The sequence below is a fragment of the Montipora foliosa genome, chromosome 1 (assembly GCF_036669935.1).
Source record: "Montipora foliosa isolate CH-2021 chromosome 1, ASM3666993v2, whole genome shotgun sequence".
NCBI classification, from domain to species: Eukaryota; Metazoa; Cnidaria; class Anthozoa; order Scleractinia; family Acroporidae; genus Montipora; species Montipora foliosa.
This window is the reverse complement of record NC_090869.1, coordinates 1670884-1691910: the sequence shown is the minus strand read 5'-3', so window position 1 is coordinate 1691910 and position 21027 is coordinate 1670884. Positions and strand designations below refer to the sequence as shown.

Sequence of the window (21027 nt, the reverse complement as noted above, 5' to 3'; positions counted from 1 at the left end):
AGCTTTTGTTTATGTTGGAAGCACATTTGTTAATGCGATATACAAGGCTACCGGCACTGTTACAATGTGAAATGTCTCGTGCAACTTGTCTCGCAATGTTTTGGCGACATTGTGGGCGGACAAGTTGCACGAAATATTTCGCAGTGTAACATACCCTGTGACGGCCAAATACGTTGCGAGACAAGTTGCACGAAAAGTAGAACTTAATTCTACTTTCAGCAACGGCTCTTTCAACTTGTCTCACAACGATTTTAGCCAATGCAGGGTATGTTACATTGTGGAATGCTTCGTGCAACTTGTCGCGCCACAATGTCGCCAAAACCGTCATTGCGAGACTAGTTGCACGAAACATTTCACAGTGTGCTCCAGCGCTAGAACCACTAGACACTTAAATAAAGTTCCTTTCCTTTTGGAACTTGGAAAACATTTAAGTTAAGCCGTCAATCAATCAATCCATGAATCAATCAATGAATTAATCAATCAATCAATCAATCAATCCATGAAATCAATCAATCAATTAATTAAAAGATAAAAAAGTAAAAGCGAACGATAAAAACCGACGTTTCGGAGTAGTCATAACTCCATTTTCAAGGTAAAAGTTTAAAACATGCAAATAACAGTATTTAAGCGATGTGGCGCGAAAATTAACATAATAGATGCGAAGATTACACAAATACTTTCGCACGAATAGAGTCCGATTGCACGTTCAGGTTTGGCTTTAAAGTTCTTATATAAAGCATTTCATACAATAAGCAGTCAAATTTGTTCCTGCACTTCTTAAGAACTTCGAAGCATTTCAGTAGGTCCTGAGGGATCCTCCCGTGTACGTTCTTGCAATGTTTGGCAATGGCCGAGGACTGTTGTTTATGTCCTTTTACACGATTGTGTAAATGTCCGCGTGTGTATCCTATATAACCTGCATCGCACAGGTCACATTGGTATTTATAAACAACACACTGTTCATTTACGATCGATGGCTTTGCTTCTTTCACATTCAGTTCTTGATCAATTTTTCGGCTGAGAAATACGGGCTGGATGTTGGTGTTCACTTTTAGGCTCAGATCCTTGAGTTGTCCTTTCACAAAATTTGCTGAGGTTTGGTCTTTAAATGGTAGAACCACTCGAATTGTGTCCGTCTCTTTAGTTGGTAATAATGGTCGCTGCTGGTCACAAACCTTTGAGTCAACGAAATTTTTGATGGCAGAGTCGATGAGGTGTTTGGGGTACTTAAAACGCGAGAATACTGTCTTCAATCGGTCACATTCGTCTGAGAAGTGTGACCAAGAGGAAGATAAACTATGTGCTCGACCCAGCATAGTTCGGAGTAAACCCTGTTTGTACCGATTGTCAACGTGACTTTGGTAATGTAAGAGGAGACTTGAATTCGTGGGTTTTACGTACACCTTTGTCTCTATTTGGGGCGATCGGTTCAGTAACTGGATGCCCAAATAAGGGAGCATACCATTGCATTCGGTTTCCATCGTAAATTTTACGGAAGAATGTGCCTTGTTAAGCGTGTTCAGGAAGTTGGATGCTGTTGCGATATTTGGCGTGATAGTAAGTGTATCATCAACGTACCTTCGATAGAAAGAAGGGAGTTTACCCTCTCGCTCGAGGTTTTCCTCAATTGAAGACATGAACACATTAGCTAGCAGGGGACCAAGGGGGGAACCCATGGCCACACCATCCGTCTGTTCGGACCAATGTGACCAATGTGACCTGTGCGATGCAGGTTATATAGGATACACACGCGGACATTTACACAATCGTGTAAAAGGACATAAACAACAGTCCTCGGCCATTGCCAAACATTGCAAGAACGTACACGGGAGGATCCCTCAGGACCTACTGAAATGCTTCGAAGTTCTTAAGAAGTGCAGGAACAAATTTGACTGCTTATTGTATGAAATGCTTTATATAAGAACTTTAAAGCCAAACCTGAACGTGCAATCGGACTCTATTCGTGCGAAAGTATTTGTGTAATCTTCGCATCTATTATGTTAATTTTCGCGCCACATCGCTTAAATACTGTTATTTGCATGTTTTAAACTTTTACCTTGGTAATGGAGTTATGACTACTCCGAAACGTCGGTTTTTATCGTTCGCTTTTACTGTTTTATCTTTTAAGAAATCTCTTTTAATACGAATTAATCAATTAATTAATCCATTAATCAATCAATCAATGATCAATCTGTGTATCAGTCGATCAACATTTATTTGTCTTATTGCAATGTTTACATGGGTCAACTTAAATGTGTTAATGAGTGATAAGGCAATCATAGGGGTTATAAGATATCAATAAAAGCTCCCGTAGTACGCGTGTATTCCTTTACGACAATTCCGTCCACACAACATGAAGTATCATGTGAGGATTCGGTCGCTAAGTAACCGCCGCGCACGCTCAACACTGAGTTTTGACCCATGGCAAAGGTCTCTTTTCCTGTACTCGTCAGCCCAGCGAACGCAAAAGAAAGGAAACCTCTGTTAGCAGGGAAGAGAGTAGTTTGTTATTAATAGCTGTCTTATTCGAGCATTCTTTCCCTTACCCCCCACCCCTCCCTCCTCAACAAGAAATTAAAACATGATACGTACTACTTACTGTACGGGAAACTGAGACCCCAAGAAAGAGTTAATAAGAAAATACTAACTTCGAACGGCCTTAAAGTGCTTATTTAATGCAGCGTATTTTAAACGTAGACGTATTTTATATCGAACCATTAACGTTAAAACTCAGCCTCTCTGTATTGCTTAGGTTTCCAAAATGGAGAAAAAGATAAACGAATTGGAAGAGGAGGTAAGGAACAGTGGGTCAGAATAAAATATTACCCACTAGTATTCGTGGTTTCGCAAATATAGCTCCTGAAACAGTTGTGGCAGTTCATTCAAAGTGAAACCGAGTGCCCTAAAACGCCGGAAGCAAAAGCCTTAATTAAAACTTGAGTTTAAATTGTTAATTAATTTTGCAGCCTTGCGAAAACGTTTTTTAACCCAAATTCTACGCAACGCAAAATTGGGTTGCAAGAAAAGGAAATCACCCCCCTTAGACTAGACAAGTTACCATGGAAACATAAAAGCCTTGCAAAAACACCCTGTGTTCGTGCAAGTTGTCTCCCAATGTTTTGGCGACATTTTGGCGGGACAAGTTGCACGAAACATTTTACAGTGTAACCTACCCTGTAGGGAGACAAGTTGCACGAAAAGTAGAACCTAATTCTACTTTCGGCATTTTTCTACTTTTGTTACATAGTGAAAAGCTTCGTGCAACTTTTCCCGCCACAATGTCGCCAAATCCGTCATAGCGAGGACGAAACATTTCACAGTGTAACAGTGCCTTAACATTCGAGGATTTTTTTTTTCGCGAAGCATGTGAGCGCCATAGTCTTTGCATTTAAATGGTTTAAAGCTGCATTCAGCGTAAACGCATTTCGCACCTTTTCTCTACAAAAAGGTGTCGAGGTTGACAGCAAGAAATAAGGAATTGCAGGATGGTGAAAAGCAGAAAGTGAAGGTAAATGTGTATGGCGCCTCTAATCTTGAAATAATGCGTAAATTTACAGTTGACTCGTCAACTGAATATGTAATTGCTTCGTACATTCTACAACTTATTGAGCCATGAAAAGGAATTTTTCAATGCCATTGAGTTGATGTTGGCATTACGTGTATTTTTTACCAATTGAGGAAGACTAGCGCTTTTGCATCCTATTCTTTGAAGTTAGCAAGCGGCCTCGAGTTAACAAAACATCTGGACCTCAGTTTGCGATTAAAGCCCTCTCTTCTTGCTTGTACGTTGAACTAAATCAGCACATTTAAACATGTCTTGTACAGCTTTTAATGCTTAATTTGCCAAAAACCACAAGGCGAAACTGTTTTTGAACCAGACAGCTTTATCTCAGTTGGTGTCACGCAAGGCGAAAATTCGGAAATTCAAAATGCTGTATTGTCAAAACGACAAACGCTACGGGCCATAAAACCTTTAAAAAGATTTACTTCTAACCGTCTCCTTAACGTCCACTTGAAATTTTACTGACCTAGAAGTCCTTGTCCGGCACCAGTCGCTACAGCTGATTAGGAATATTCACATGCACTTAACTACAGGGAGAGGTCAACGACCGGTATCAGTAAAATTGACTGCGTTAAGAACGTGGCGAGAGCTTCATACATAAAAATCTGGTTTCTCCTACCAGTACAACTGCATTTTTCTGTTGATTCTGTTTGTATCTCCCTCTAAATAGAGTATTCAAAGGAAAAGCCAGAATCGCTTGCCCCCATGTTGACCCATGTTGTTATAAACACACCAAGCCTGTGGTCCATTGGCATTCCATTTTCTCCGTCATGTATGCGTTACTCTTTCTCTACTCTAATCAATGCTCTAATGCCGCGAGCTTTCTTCTTGTTCCGCGAGATGTCAAAACAACTAACCTTGTTCGGAACAAAGAACTAAACGCACAGGATACCTGATCTACAAAGATCCAATATCTAAGTATGAAAAGTTTATCGTGTGTTTTTTTTCGGCGAAACAAAGGTCAAGAGCTTGCGAAGGAAATTGTTGTGCGATCAACCAAAGCTAGGTGATCTGGTGACGTAATTCGGAGGACTGGGGTGAAGAATTTTAACGCCGTATTCCACAACCGCGCGCGGTCTAGAATGTTATTTCCGAATTCAACATGGCAGAGGCTAGGTTAGATCTCGGCGGTTTCCACTTGAATGTTCATTCAGTAACAGGAAATGTGGGAGACACGGAATGATCAGTTGAGTTTTGGCGATGGAAATACTGCAGGAAATTTGGAAACAAAACCTAAGGCCGCGCGCGGTTGTGGGATACGGCGTTAAAATTATTCTTCTCAGTCCTCCAAATTACGTCACCAGATCACCTGGAGAAAAATGGCGAGACCTTTAGGGTACATTAAAGAGTTCACAATGTAAAATGTAGAATTTATGGTGACAAAGGACAGGGTTTAAAAGATTACAATTTACAGTCTTTTCTTGTTAAGGTTACTGCTAACCTTTTTTGTCTCGAATTTTGCAAAATTTTAAAAAGCTACCATAAGATAGCTCATTATATTTGTTTTCTTCTAAAACAGAAATTATTTGAAAATGTTTTTTTCTTGCGGAGTTATTGCAAATTTTGTGTTTTTCGTGACTAAAATGTTGATCCCCCAAGGTGTTGTGAGTTGTCAAAACTCGTCAACACTTTAGACGTCCCGCATACAGTTCGACGCGGGAATACACCCGGGTATCTTCACTTTATCGCATGTTGAGTTCGCCATTTACTTGTAGTCGATGCGGTTGTGTTGTAATAAACTTAAAATGTTCGGAGAAACCAATATTGCCTAGAATTTTCGGGTCATTTGTTGTAAAATTTCTTGCTTGCCTGCCTGTCCTAGGATTTTCGAACAACTAAAAAATGGTATAATTGCCCATTTAAAACGGATTTTTACCCTAAAAAGGTCACCTAGAATTTTTGGGAGCCTTTATTCTGGCTGAAATTTTCGAAAAGGAAAGTTTTGATCCCTATAATTTTCGGATCACTAGACTTTCAGCTAGGAAATCCGAACAGATGAGAAATTTTGAGGGGATAAAAATATGCCTATAACTACTCTTTAAATACTAAAATATGTTTAACAAAGCTATATTTAAGTCGTTTAGAAGGCTATATTCTCGGAGGATACCTAAACTTCGAGCCAGGATTCGAGCTAGGATCCGAGCCAGGATTCGAGCTAGGATCCGAGCCAGGATTCCAGCCCGGATTCGAGCTAAGATGAGCTTTCTCCGCTATTTATTCTCGAATTTCTCGGTTAGGTTAGGCCTATTTAGGTTGGTTCTAGTCTAGTTAGGTCTAGTTAGGGTTAGGGCAGGTCTCGGTAAGGTTAGGCTAGGTCTTGGTTAGGTCTCGAATCCTGGCTCGGATTCTAGCTCGGATCCTGGCTCGAATCCTGGCCCGGATCCTGGCTTTATTCTTAGTTTATCTCATATTCTCGTTGGGTGCCCCTGATTTCTTGTCCTATTTGAAGATTGTCCTTTCCATTGTACCCAGCTTTCAATAATTTTCTGCCCAACAAAACTTGGAGTTGCCTTTCCTTGCACGGTGAAGGCACTCATTTCAAAACACAAACGAGAGCAATGTTGAAATTACTTGGCCACATTCCAACGAAGTTCGGCGCGAAATTCCCTAGTTTGTTTCAAAGTTTGCCATTTGATTGACAGTTACGTAATGAAATTTCCTGAACGTCACAAGTACACGCCCATTGTAACTTTTGACTAACCCCTATGGTGGAAGGCACAGATGATAATTTCCAACGAGCCGTCAAATAGCAAGTTGAGGTCTATTGTGCTGCGTTTAGGCGGCCTTCATGTTGAAATGAGCTGTTCAGATTGTATCGGATATGTAATGGTAGGGTCTGGCATCGAGGAAGTACTAGAATTGGTCTGTGCCAAAAATACGGTACCGCATATTCCTAGTGGTAAGGCAGTGGCACGTGCCATTAGGGGACATTTGCTTATTGATGCAGCCCTTAACGCACTCTTAGTGTCCGATACATTTAATCTCCCGCTGCATGTTCCTGACACCGACAAACAACAAGAGGCTGAACAGGATGAAGCAGAGCGCACGCTTCATGCAGATCTAGAGACAGCCAAAGTGCTGTATGAGAAACTTATTGACAAGCCGGAAATCAGGGACGAAGTGTGCACATCAGAGGTACTGATCCAAATCGGCAACAAACTGAAAGAAAAGCAACAATCCTTGTTAACTGATAGTCGCAGAGGGGAACTTTGGCTCGAATACATGAAAATGGTGGATATTCTACGGTTTTTCATTAAATCTGAGCGCACAGGAAATTGATTGCTTCACCCACAAGCAACGTACGAAATGCTACCATAATTTGCAGCCGCCGGACATAATCTCTACACTAAGTCTGCGTGCATCTACTGCCAGCAAATGTAAGATCTTGAGAAGACTAACCCAGACGTTTACAGGAAATTTGTAGATGGCTTTCATGTTGCACGGCGAAGTGATCGGTTCTGGGGTGGTCTTTCGACTGATTTAATGATTGAACAAGTCTTAATGCAGTGGTGAGGTCTGAGTGTCTCATTGACCCTGAGAGCTGTGCCGGCTGGGACTCTTGTCCCTGGAATATCTAACCATGCCGGATTGGTTGAGGGGTAGAGGCCAGACAAAGAGCACCCCTGGTCCTCCAGGTGAGGGTTAGGCGGTGGGCCAATCACCCACCTCCTTAAAACAAAGTGGATTACAGAAACCTTAAATACTCGAAGGCAACCTTCCCTTGGGGCCAACTTGGTACCTTGCTTGGGTATGCAAAGAATGACGCCCTTGAGCCAAAGCCGAGAGGATGCTCAGGAGCTGAACAAACCACTAGTGATCCCAAGAACTCAGATCAGAATAGGAAATTGAAATGTGAGAACAATGTATACTGCAGGGAAATCAGCACAAGTTGCGAGAATGATGAATCAGATGAAGATCCAAATTATGGGAATAAGTGAATGCCGATGGATAGGAGGTAGAATGAAAATGGGCTCGGGTGAAACAGTACTGTACTCAGGACGAGATGACGATCAACACATGCAAGGCGTGGCGATAATGATGAACCAAGAAATTCATCGGCTACATCATGAGGAAAGAAACAAACAATGACTGCAGAACTGCATTAACCTGGACCCCTGAGGGGCGGCGAAAACGGGAAAGACCAAGGACAGCATGGAGAAGGACGGCGGAAAGAGAAAGAGAAAAAGCGGGATGGAATAACTGGAGTGAGGTACAAATGGCAGCGACTGACAGAGATAGTTGACGGGATTGTGTTGAGGCCTTATGTGCTACATGGCACGAAGAAGATAGGTAACAGGTAGGTAACAAATCTTAATGCACAGCGTTAAGACCACTGGCGGGCTGACAAGAGGGAAGGGGATGTCGGAAATTCAGCGGCTTGTGTGGCTTATGTTAATGCCTATCTGTGCTGACGTTAACAATTATATGCAGACTTTGACAGGCGTTAATTATGTCACAAGCGAACAACACACAGACACAACTTGACCAAAGCAAGAAACGAGAGAGACCACGCAAGCCAACAGCACGAAGACACAACCAAAGCAAGAAAAGAGAGAGATTTCAAGGTCACCAACACCCTTATCGCCTACTTTGCTCAAAGTCGTCAGCTTTACGTAACATCGCGACCGGAGTGGTAGCAGAAAGCCGCGTCGATTGTGACAAATCTAAAGAAATGGAAGGAAGAGTAGTAGAATTCCTGAAAGGAAAGAACGTGATTGAACTTACCTTTCGTAAAAAAAGATCAAGTTGTTTCTTTTGCGAACAAAGCAGCAGTGAAACTGAACAACGACGAGGTGCAAGTTGATGCACAATTAATGTTCCAGAGACTCAGCGTCGTCGCCACAACAGGACGATATGAAAATCCTGCGCAATTTTTTTGAGCACGAGATGTGTAGCTACCCGACATCACTGTTTGATGAATCCCTTCTCCCTCGCAAAGCAAATAAGCCCGTACTGGCAGATGCAATCTGGTCTATGACAAAAGATAGTCAGACGGAAGTAAATATCAGTGAAAGTGCGCACTACGTCCAGGACGGCGGAGCATTGCTACACCGAGTTATCTGGCCACGTGGAGTATCGTTTGACACAATTTGTTCGCTGTATGTCCAATACATTGAGCTCAGATATCCCCGCGCCACCATTGTTTTTGATGGTTATAAAAATGAACCTTCCACTAAAGACTGTACTCACATGAAATGCATGAATGCGGCCCAGTGGTTTTGTTCGAACCCAGCATGATTCTTTCTTTAAAGAAGGAGCTTTTCCTTTCCAATAAAGAGAACAAGCAGAAGTTTGTCAATCTGTTAGCAGAAACACTAAAGCGCAAAGGTTATTCTACTATTCATGCAACTAATGTTCATGTTCGGTTAAAACTGCAGTCGCTAAGGCTATAACTCTTCCTACTGTGCTGATCGGTGACGACACTGACTTGTTTGTTCTACCGCTGCATTACACGGAAAAGACGTCGGCGACCTGTTCTTCCGACCTGAGCCACACCAACGAGACAAAACTAGAAGAACATGGAACATTAAGAAAGCTAATATAGCTCTTGGACCTGACGTCCGTTCTAGTATTTTGTTCGTCCACGGGATTTTAGGTTGTGACACAACGTCCCGGGTTCATGGTATTGGAAAGGGAATTGCACTCAAGAAGGTTAAATCGAACGCCAGTTCTGTGAACTTGCTAGCGTCTTTAATCGCAGGAATGCTTTGAAAGATGAAATAGTTGCTGCAGGAGAGAAAGCTCTACTTCAGCTACACAATGCTGGTTTTTCTGAGAGCCTTGATTCATTGTGCTATTTCAGATTTTGTCAGAGAGTTGCCTCAGGAAAACCAAGCTTACAGCCTGAAAATCTACGTAAGATAGACAAGTGTTCTATGTACGAAAAATGGTTGCCCAAGATGGCTAAACGACCTCTTTACGACTTGCTTCCACGGAATTCGGAAATTCATAATTTTACTTCTCTCAAGCTTACCGAGCGGCAATCTAGGGTTCTGGGCCTGGGCCTTAAGTTTAGGCCTTTGCTTCAACCTCCAAGTGAAGCTCAGTTCGACTCACAAATTCAAGATTTCTGTCGAAGAGTTCGCCTTCGGGATAAGTTTGCCAACTGTCTAGAAGACAAAGATTTCAACCCCAGATTATACGTCCCAACAGGCTGGAATCCACCGCGAGAAAATCCAGATCTTGGAGACAAACTCTTTACATTACTCAAAGAACTACAAAATAGCATTGTGACTGGCAGACCACATTGGAGGAGCAACCTCACAATGCAAGAATGAGACGAACTTAGCGAGCTGAAATCTAATTCTTACATAAGAATTTTGCCTACCGACAAAAATCTCGGGACATCTCTTCTTTCGACAGATTGGGTTCAAGCTGAGACACTAAAGCTTTTACATGACGAGCTGTCATATCGTAAAGTCACGCAACAGGACTGGCTTTTTAATCGCCTTAAGGTTTTAAACACTCGTGAAAAGGTTATGTCTATTTGCAACAGGAGGCAGTGTGGCCCAGTGGTTAGGGCGCTTGCCTCAGATCCGGAGATCCCGGGTTCAAGACCCACTCTGACCACTCGTTGAATTTGTTCCAGGTAGTCCCTCGTTCAACTTCTCAGCTGCACTTGTAAATAGCTAACTGGTTTGCCTCCGGCCAGTTGGGATTCGTAATAGTTGTTGTTGTTCTGTTCCGTCGTTTCGTTAACTGTGTTTCATTGGCCCTGAAAAGCCCCTATGGGGAACGGTCAACTCAGTATGTATTGTATTGTATCTCCTCTAATGTAGCTCGTTTTTTGCGTAGTTTCGATCATTTTGTCTATCCTGCTAAGTTTTATGCACCTGTCACTGTAAACCCCCATCCCCCCCCCCCCCACCCCGGGGAAACATGGGGCATGGGTGGGGCTTTGTGGGGTCTTTGACTCTTTGTCTTGCCCAAGGGGGTGGGGATTAATTCATTTTTTGCGTTGCCTTCCCAGAGAGGTGGGGGGTTAGTACATTTTAGCCTTTTCTTTTCCCTATGGGGGTGGGGGATTAGTAAATTTTAGTCCGTTGCCTTGTCCGAGCAAGAAGGAGTAAGAACACATTAACAACCCGATTGGAAAGGAGTCAAAATATGCACAGTAGGAAGTAGCAAGGATTGACAGGCCTACACAACTCCTGAACAGTTGAGACTTTCGTAGCGTATTTTCGGTCTTCGACCTCTTTAAAGCTTTGCTCTTACGAGCATGTCTTTTAGGGATTTTCCCCTTTGAAAAGATATGAGTGGTGGCTCTTTGAACATTTGCCGTAGAGAAGGCTGGTTTTGTATCAAGTGCCAATTTTTTGAAAAAAAATATGTTTAAGGTTTGGCACTGCCGGGTGGTACTGAGTCACAAGGGCAAGATATCCTTAGGAATTTCATTCCTTTGCTTCAGCGCTAATTCCCTTTCTGTGAATTTGATGCCTGATAGGAGTGTCTCAATCAGATGTTTTGGATCATCTCTAGCACGGAGACGTGATTTGAATTTGTAAATGTTCTCTTCAAAAGTTGTTCTTGAAGAATTAGTGCGTATAAGTCTTAAGGGCTTCGCCCTTCAAGAATCCTTTTTTGAAACCTGGTTGGTGGCTGGAGGAAAAATGAATGTACTGAAAGGTTTCAGTCGGCTTGAAGTGTGTTTTTATATCCATAATGGATTTAATTTTGAAAGCGTTTGCCTTTGTATACAACAGTGTCTAGAAATGTGGCCTCAGTGTTTAAGATCTCAGCAGTAAATTTGATGGTAGGGTGGTGTGAGTTTGCTTGTGTTATGAACTTGTCTACATCCGGTTTGCTGACGTCCCACAACGAAAAAATGTCGTCAATGTATCGTTTCCAAATCATTGGCTTCGTGATGCTTTTGCTAAGAATCTGTGTCTCAAGATCGGCCATAAAGATATTTGCAAAGGCAACGGCCATTTTATTAACCATAGCGGTGCCGTAAATTTGTAGATAGTTCTTTCCGTTGGTCTGGAAAGAATTCTCTATGAGCAGAGTCTTATCATTTCTTTGATATAGTTTGTGGGGTTTGGAGGGTTACTTTTGCGAAAGTTTTCGTATGCTTTGCATACTGTAGTGATTCCCTCTTCCTGTGGTATATTTGTATATAGACGTCCATTGACGTCCATTGATACAAGGAAAGTTCGTTTTCCTATCTTCGTCTCTTCAATGAAATTGATGAAATCTGTAGAATCTTTAAGTCATTTGTAGTGTGCATTTCCTGCCGGAATAGTTGAAGACATAATGGACTGCTTTGTCTCCTTTCAAGGTGATGTGTCGTGAATGAGGCTAGAAAATTTGGCACTTGTTCCATGTGAAAATGTGTTGACCAAACATTGAAGTATTCAAAAATAAATGTCAAGCACACTTCTGAAAGTAATACTGCGGGTTTAGACAAGGAGTTTTTTTGTCCCCTTAATGTGGGGATTATCCTCATTTTTGTAGGGATTAGACCCAAAAATATGTCCCCTGTATGTAGGGCATTACCCTTGTTTGGTTTTGCTTTGTGGCTAATGCCCCATGTTTCCCCGGGGTAGGGGGGGTGGGAGTTGACAGTGACAGTACAGGTGCATTAAGTTATCCCTAAGATCCATAAATCCCTATGGCAGGAAGGCCTATTGCTGCTAGCCATTCATTTATCACTAAGCCTAAAAGATTAAGTATTTTTGTTGACGAGCTTACTAAGCCTAAAATACGTATGCTAACTGTACTTAGGGACTCGGGTGAGCTGATTCACTTGCTTGATAATTTTGTGTTGCCCAATAAGGATTGTTTCCTTGTCACAGTGGATGTTGCATTGCTTTTTCCCAATGTTGACACAAAGAATGCGCTTATAGCCCTTGACCTGCTTCTTCGCGAAGTTCCCCAGACTTGTTTTTGAAAACGGTTACTTATCTTCAGAATTTAAAGTTAAGTAAAGTCAAGTAAAGTCAATTTATTTAACGTCGCTAGTTCCTTCAGTTACGAAACTGGTATCAATGGAAGACGTCGGTGCGCCTTTTACTCCCCTCTCTCTGTGAGTGCTCCGTTTCATGGATATTTCAAGCTACAGCTACACGGATCAGGGGAAAGTCGAAACAGACGTTGAAGTCACTGAGGATCGAACTGGGGACCCCTTGCTTCGAAAGCCGCGCACTGGCCAACTGAGCTACGCCTGCAAATGTTGGTTTTTGAGGAGAGGGGAAGTACCCGTGGAGAAACCTCTTGAAGCAGAGTAGAGAACCAACAAACTCAACCCACATATGGTGTAGAATCCGGGAATCTATCCTGGCTCTCACCACTGCGCCAGCCCTGCTCTCCCTTAGTCCGGATATTTTTCATCAAGAGTTTGGTATTGCTATGGGCACTCCTTTTTCTGTCACAGCAGCGGACACATTTATGTACCATCACGAGAAGGATATTTTCGAGCACTATTCGCAATATCTCACTTTATACAAGCGTTTCATTGATAACATTTTTGCCATCTGGTGTGGACCCAAGGATACCCTGTTAGAATTCCTTAGTGCTCTTAGCAACAAATATGATCGTATTAAGCTTACTTATTGTGTCAGCGAGAGTAGCATTTCTTTTCTGGATCTATTTCTCTTTAGAGATGCGTTGGATGTACTGCAATTTTCTACTTTTCAGAAGCCCCTTAACAAATACCTGTACATACCCTTCGAATCGTTTCACCCTTCTAGCAATAAGAAAGCTTTATTAAAGGCGAATTAATGAAGTATGCTAGAAACAGTTCTTCCTACCAGTCTTTCGCTAAGACTAGGGAGACGTTCTGGAAGCGGCTACGTGTAAGGGGGTATCCATTTAGATTTTTGCTGCCACTGTTTCGCGAAATCACATACAGCGACAGAAGAAAGTGGTTTTTTCGTAAAGGTAAGTCTGGGTCACGGCGGGCTTTTGTCTTAAGACTACCTTTAATTGCAGTCACGCACGTATTATAGGTAAGGATGTAATCAAAAGAGATAATTATGCCAGAATTAGATTGCACCGTTTGTTACAAGACTACTGTAACATTAGCTTATATTTGTAAATACGTTTTTTGGGGCCACTGTTTTAGCTAAAACCGTGGCCCCAAAACATTGTTTCTAACGCCTTGCCCTAATATTTCACAGCTGCGCCCGTTCCCTTTCCAAATCCGGTCAAACCTTAATTAATGGTGGTTGGTGGCCGTCGTTTTTGCCATCAGATATGGCTTAAATACAGGCGTTTAATGTATTATTGTAAAACTCCCTGAAGAAGTCTATGCTAGCTAGACGAAACGCGTCGGAGAATAAACAAGTTTTACAGATACAGTTGGCAGAGTGCTGCTCATTAGTTTAGTTTTTTAAAAAAAAAATTAAATTTAAAACTTTTTTAAAATAATTTAATATTTTGAAGTTTTTTAAAATGAAAAAAAAAGTTTTAAAATTGAGGCGTTCTATAAATAAATCCTGTCGGGAGAGGGTTCACTTGATCTCAGCCCAAGTATGGGACATAGAGGCTCCCCTTGATGCTCTCCTGCGGAAACACATTTTGCCAAGGCGATATACAAGCTAATATTAGAGGTTTTTTTCGCAAAGCATGTGTTGCTATCGGAAGCCAACTGGTGAAGGAACAATGTATTAATAACATACATATCATCCACGTGTTCAGTTACATACTCACAAAAACTGGCCTGCACCTAGTTGGCTTGATAGCTCAATGAATGATTTGCCAGTAATCGAAGACCTAGGCTATGCACAAAGTGTTCTGGGAGCGCCAGGGGGCAAACATTGTAAGATGTAAGACAGAAAGTTTGTCAAAAGCCGCGGTGTTGGACAAAGAATAACACATTTTCGCCGTGATTTTGTTAAACACGGAGGTGACTAATGTTTGTGCGTGAAAATTGTAAATTTTTGTGTGATTACCGGGATAAAATTTATCGATTAACACTCTTTCCGACTGGAGTAAGGTTGACTGTGAAATCTACAAGCCTGGACAGAAGTCTTGGGAAGGTAGCGTCACTTTTCAGATAGCCCCCCCTCCACCTTATCAATGTTGGATTTGCACCAAACAAAATGGGGACTTTTCTTCCAACTTTCTATATGGGAGAGGGGACTTACAAGAGCATGCTCCTTCCCAAATAGTACAGCCAATAGTTAGAATAATCGAATTAGGTGTTAAGTGAAGTGATGCGCGCAAATTTCCCAACAAGTTTTGACCAGAGTTGTAGCTATGAAGAAGTACAAACGTAGGTATAAATTTAAGGGGGATTGACTCAAGCTTTTTAAATTGTAATTACGCGTGTCGACTTTGTCTCTTTTAGTTATAGCGAGTTAGAACATTGACATGGCTGCTGTAATTTTATCCCTTCAAAGGAGAGAAATTGTTGTGCGGAGGGGTGGAAATTGTCTACCGAACTATTGCGCTGTGGAGGGATGAAACCAGTGATAGCAAACACGGAAAAATCCAAAGTTTGTTAAATGGTTTTATTGAACATCATCCCCAGGTTTTGAAACCGCTACTTTACTCTTCCATTGAGTTCAGAAAGAGAAACTGTGGACAACTTTAGTTGTGCAACGTTGCTCAAGAGACCTGCTTGTACATTTTCAACTAAAAAAAAAAGGTCACTTTTAAACCCATCATGGAAACTGATGTTTCGTCTTCTATGGTGACAAAGAGAGGATGTGAATGTCCATTTGTTCGATGTGTTGTTATAGTTATGCACCAGCAGAACATACCTTAGTACTTATTGTAATCAGGATTTATAGCTCTGCACACGGATTCAGCACACGTAATGACAACTGGAAAGGCTTTCTTGAGTCAATCTCCTCAAACTTATACCAAAGTTTATACTATTTCGAGACAATGCATTTTTTTAATTGTACCTCGCACCGGTGGCTCAGTTGGTTGAGCATTGGGCTGCCACGCGGTAAGTCGTGAGTTCGACTCCGGCCGTACCAACACTCAGGGTCTTAAAATAACTGAGGAGAAAGTGCTGCCTTTGTAATTACATCCGCAAATGGTTAAGGTTTTCAAGTCTTCTCGGATAACGATTATAAACCGTAGGCCCCGTCTCACAACCCTTCACTGTTCACAACTCAGTGGGACGTAAAAGAACCCACACACCATTCGTAAAGAGTAGGACATGGAGCTCCCGGTGTTGTGGTCAGGCCTCATTTCGTTCATTCATGTGCTGGGTGAGATCGCTAATGGACTGATTGCGGCTGCCAGGGGCGCCTGTATATGCTGATGTCCGATCTCACTCATAGATCACTTGCTTGTAAAGCGCATTTGAATATGCCAATAGAAAATGCGCTATATAAATTCATTACCATTACCATTACGAAAACTTACTTTTTTCAATCACAAATATGAGCTACCTCCATGGCTCACAAATTCACTGCGAAAGTGCATTATTCTTTGTCCAATGTCACCGCTTTTGTCGTACGTTTCTCTCTAGAGACTTGCAATGTTTGCCCCTTGGCGATCCCAGAATCATTTGGGCATAACGCAGGTCTCCGATTACTTGGTAGATTACTGGTAGAGCACAGCACCGGTATCGCAATGGTCATGGGTTTGAATTCCGTTCAACCTTGAATTTTTCAGGCTTTTCATTACTGCTACAGTAGTGTTCAAAACTGCGATGACCTACGCACATTTCGCACTAATCCATTATATGTCATATTTCCAAGTACTTTTACTATAATATTCTTCCCACAGCACGAAAAAAGTCCTCAAAGCGCAAACAAAAACCTCACAGCAGAAACGACAACTGGACCGGACAGTGAAAAATCACCACGGCAGAAGTGTTACCCCTACACATCTGGCCGTTTTTAAGCTTGTCAAAAATATGGCAGATGGCGACCTTGATTTGGGAGAAGAAGACGAGGATAACGAAGAGAGCCTTATTCGGTATTATTTTTTAGAGACTTTGAGATTATGAATAGTTTTGATCCAGGCATGTACATGTAAATGGAAAGTTCCATGCATTTACCAGTGGCATGGTAAAATTACAAGAATGTAAATGTCTTCATCTAGCCTTTTACATGGAAATTACCAAAGATTTGCAAGTGGCATGGTAAAATTATAAGATAACAGGTAATTTTTTATCTAGTTCTGTAAATGAGAATTTACATGGATTTACCAGTGACGTCATAAAACTACAAGATTGCAATTTAAAGTTTTGGTCCAGCCTGGTACATGAAAATTTCCATGAACTTGGTAAAATTAAAGATATAGTAAGTAGTTTTGACGCGGCCATGTACGTGGAAATTTCCATGGATTCACAATTGACATGGTAAAATTACAAGAATATAAATAGTTTTGTTCCAGCCTTATACATGGAAATTTCCATGTAATTTTTCATGTTACATTTATATTAATGGTATGGGGAATTTACAAAAATATCAGTGGTTTTGTTCCAGTCTTATACATGGAAATTTCCATGGATTTACAGTTGGCTTGGTGAAATTACAAGAATGCTAATGATTTTAAATTTCCATGGACTTACTATTGATATACCCGTAGTAAGATTGTAAGATTATAGGTAGGTTTAATCCAACCTTGTACATGGAAATTTCCATGGATTTACAATTGGCTTGGTAAAATTACAAGAATTCCAGCCTCGTACATGGGAGTTTCTGCGGATTAACCAGTGCCAGAGATAATAAGTAGTTTTGTTCCAGCCTTGTAGGAAATTTCCATGGATTTACAACTGGCGTGGTAAAATTGCACGAATATAAATGGTTTGTTCCAATCTTATACATGGAAATTTCCATGTTCCATTTACAATAATGGCATGGTGAAATTACAAGAATATATGTGCTTTTGTTCCAGTCATACATGGAAATTTCCATGGATTTACAATTGATGTGGTAAAATTACAAGAACATTAATGGTTTTGTTCCAGCCTTATACATGGAAATTTCCATGTAATTTTCCATGTTCCATTTACATGGTGAAATTACAAAAATATTAGTGGTTTTGTTCCAGTCTTCTGAGTCTTATACATGGAAATTTCCATGGATTAACAATTGGCATGGTGCGATTACAATAACATTAATGATTTTCTTCCAGCCCCATACATGGAAATTTCCATGGACTTACTAGTGATATACACGTACCTGTAGTAAGATTGTAAGATTATAAGAATGGCTGCCTGTAAGAATCGAGAATCGTCCGTCAACGACCATTTTGGCGGATCGCTCAAATTTTGCCCAAAGATACCCTTTAGTGAACTATTTTCAAATAGCATATTTACAAGTTCCAGCGATTCTTATTTTTTTAGGAATTTGCAAAAATTTGAAAACGTGGTTAATGTGCGCTTTTCTGTTTGACAAATTGTCCAAAATTTGCTGTAATTAACACCAAACTTGACACGACAAAAGAACAACCATTAATTCTTATCTCTAAAGAAGCTCTCTAAAGAACATCCTCAACGGCGGCATAACATGGCCTCGTAAAATCAGTGATATTTAACGCGATAAAAATGTACCTGGTACCTCATTCTTAAACTTTTAATCTTCATTTTCTTCAAATAATGATATTATTCATTTACTATGTAAAATTTGATGCTCGAACTCGGAACGCTTCCTTCTTAAAATATCAGAAATGTTTGTAACCCGAGCGAGCTTATTTACGCGAAATTTGAACGCAAACTGATGCTAATTAATTCATATTGGGTGTTAAGACTCATAACTTAATTCTTGTTCGGTAATTTTTGGCTTGTAGCTTGGAAATATTTTTTAAATGGGAATTAATCATTCAGAAGTTTTTAAAATGACGGAAAATCATATTTGAGCGCAATTATATCTTACTTTATTCAGACACATTTCAGGGTCCCAAAAGGGTTTAGGGCTCCAGAGCTCTGGGCCGAGAAAAGCAGGGTTCCAGGGCTCCATAGCAGCTACTTTCAGGGCCCCGGGGTCTCCGGGGTCCACAGCTAGAAACTATCTGGGCTCCAGGCGGAGAAATGATCGGGCTCCGGGCTCCACATCAAAAAAATCCAGGGCTTCTGGGCTCCAGGAACCCTCCCCCCCTCTTTGGGACCCTGACATTTCATTACTGGTTTGTGCAAGTGACTTTCCTATCAAGATTTCAAAAACTGAATTAAAACGATAATAAATATATGAGAAATGAAATGATGGTAGAACCAACTGGGAACTCGGAAAAATCCGAGCCCCAGATGGGATTCGAACCCACGACCCGTGGGTTCGAATCCCATCTGGGGCTCGGATTTTTTTTTTTTTTCAGTTATGAGCTATGCTGTCAGTCATTTGACTCTGTAGCTGCGCGATGCAGCTCGAGTCAATACCCACATTTCACCCTTGCTCGCCATAGAGTCTCCAGTAGCTCAGTGGTTAGAGCATCCGACTAGATCACGGAGGGTCGTGGGTTCGAATCCCATCTGGGGCTCGGATTTTTCCGAGTTCCCAGTTGGTTCTACCATCATTTCATTTCTCATGTGTTTATAACATTCTCACATTCGATAATAAATATGTTCAGTTTTCTGTCAAAAGACATAGTGATTAAGCGATAAGTAGTATTGTAGGTACCAGAAATGTGCTCCACTGCAATGCTAAACGTAACGAGAATTATTTTTGTAATTGTCTACAGTTCTGTTTTTTTTTTCAAAAGCTCGCAGTGCCAGTGTCACTGAAATGCGTGTACGACGTGACGGATGGTTTCATTTCAAGAGCATGCTTTTAAAAGTTAGTAGGAGAGCAAAAACTGACAGAATTTCAATGAATTTCAAAACCAAATCAGTATACATATTCTAAAAAACGAAAACTGAATGAGCGTCAATTGTGCGCTATCAAAGATATATTTGGTACAAAGTGATGTAAATGAACGGTTACTATCGAAAGAAACCTTCCTAAAAGCAGTACTTCCACTTCAGTGAGCTAGTCAAGGTATGAGTCCATAATTTTAAGATCCGCTTTTTGCTCCGTTTCATTGTGAAGTTATTTCTCGAGACATATAACAAATTGAGCACATATACATATGTTGTTTATAACTCCTGACCTTCAAACCTGAAAAATATTTATGTCACGCGACGTGATGACAGGTGTTAGCATTAGCGTCGTACTTATTACAACGAATTGTGCATTTCAAACCATCTTCCTTGCTAGTCCATGCGTATGTAAACGAGGATGCAATTTTATTCGTGAAGAAAAAAAAATAGAAAAAAAAGGAACACTTTTCTTCACTTTAACAATGCAACAATAGCTATACGAATACCGAGCGTAGCGAGGTCAGTGAGCGTAGCGAGGTCCGTGCGCCATGGCCGAGGGCCAAATATTTTTCCCGTCCGGCCCGACCTAACTCAGTCAATAAGCATTTTATCATATTTCCCTTAGTTGTTTTTTTTTCTGGTTAACAAAATCCGGAATGCTCACTTACGTCGCTCATTTTGACCGAAAAGTCGGGATTTATATAGCAACAAAGTTGTTTTAGTTCGCATCTCGCGCGCGCTTTCATTGCAAAACTATTGAGAAAATCCCCGTATGAGGGCCGTACGCGATCCTAGCAGGGCCGGACGGCTTTTCCCGACCCTGCTCGCGCCATCGCGTACGGCCCTCATACGGGGACTTTCTCAGTAGTTTTGCAATGAAAGCGCGCGCGGGGCCGTACGGGTCATATGATAATGAATGCTCCTACCCTCGTCATTTTTCTAATGGGTGGCTCCAAAAGGGGCAGTGAATTTTTTTACTGAGTTTTACTGACAAGGGTAATCGAAAGACATTGGAGACCAAAAAGGGTAAAAAAAAGGTAAATAAGAAAAAAGAAAATCTGGTTAGGCGCGTGTATTAAAATCATGAATAAGCAGTAACTAACGATTGGGAAAGAGTCAGCCTCAAGTCTCCCTCTTCCACACCCTCCAGTCCAGGCCAAATTAACGGGAGTGGTAGCGACATAATTAATTTTGGCAATTACGTTTGCTGGTAATGTCATTTAGCAGTGCCAGTTACAGGGCCATTTTCCGCATGGGCTTGGGTGATATATCGAGGCCAAGGTCTTCACACATGTGCTGCAGCATGGGTAGTTTCAGGAGCTTCAAAGTGCCATCCACCGCCATTGCACAAAAGTTGTATTGATCGTAGATCAAAGGATGGTCAAGCTTTATTGCCGCTACAGCTTCCATTCCTTGGTTAAAATTACTCTCTTCCTGAGCAGCCTGAATATCAAGCTCGTCGACATCTCTCTGGCGTACTGTGGCACTCTGTCTAGAGAAGAAAGAAGCGACCTGGGAGGTGGTGAGGAATTCCGACGACTGGAATAGAGGTGCACCATCTGTACCGCGGGCTCGTCTCATTTCTCTAGAAACTACCTCCGCGTCAAGCTTGTGTCCAGTCGTTTCGCCAATATGAAATTTGGCTAGAAGGTACGACTTATGCTTTTCGCTAAATCTGTAGGCTTTTTTCATTACCCTAAGAGCCCAGCCCTCTTTTGGAGAAAAACGATCCTCTTGGTGTTGCAAAGGAACTTGAAGAGAAGGT

General features: G+C 41.4%; 3 protein-coding genes and 1 pseudogene across 3 annotated transcripts in view; 2 read left to right on the top strand and 2 right to left on the bottom strand.

Annotated features, from left to right (window-relative positions):
• LOC137980407 (golgin subfamily A member 6-like protein 22) overlaps window positions 1-18673 on the top strand; it is a 58059-nt gene extending 39386 nt beyond the window's left edge. Inside the window, exons 12-14 of the mRNA XM_068828124.1 lie at window positions 2753-2794; window positions 3449-3508; window positions 16250-18673. Coding sequence (XP_068684225.1) covers window positions 2753-2794; window positions 3449-3508; window positions 16250-16366 — 219 coding nt within the window. The 3' untranslated portion in view covers window positions 16367-18673. The remainder of the gene's footprint in view (window positions 1-2752; window positions 2795-3448; window positions 3509-16249) is intronic.
• On the bottom strand, window positions 666-1676 carry LOC137981343 (uncharacterized). Its single transcript, XM_068828564.1, has one exon. It carries the CDS (start codon window positions 1674-1676, stop codon window positions 666-668), a length of 1011 nt encoding a protein of 336 aa, XP_068684665.1.
• Window positions 6938-9840, top strand: LOC137981327 (uncharacterized; annotated as a pseudogene).
• Window positions 18674-20375: 1702 nt separating the features above from the next.
• The window catches only part of LOC137974016 (uncharacterized), a 1635-nt gene continuing 983 nt past the window's right edge, over window positions 20376-21027 (bottom strand). The window contains exons 1-2 of the mRNA XM_068820939.1: window positions 20958-21027; window positions 20376-20858 (exon numbers count right to left, since the gene is read on the bottom strand). The exon at window positions 20958-21027 is cut by the window's right edge and continues 983 nt beyond it. Of these exons, the coding sequence (XP_068677040.1) occupies window positions 20496-20858; window positions 20958-21027 (433 nt within the window). The 3' untranslated portion in view covers window positions 20376-20495. The remainder of the gene's footprint in view (window positions 20859-20957) is intronic.

What these genes read in the sequence shown, in the direction of transcription:
- LOC137981343 (XM_068828564.1), bottom strand. Translation starts at nt 1,676, where the DNA reads ATGGGTTCCCCCCTTGGTCCCCTGCTAGCTAATGTGTTCATGTCTTCA.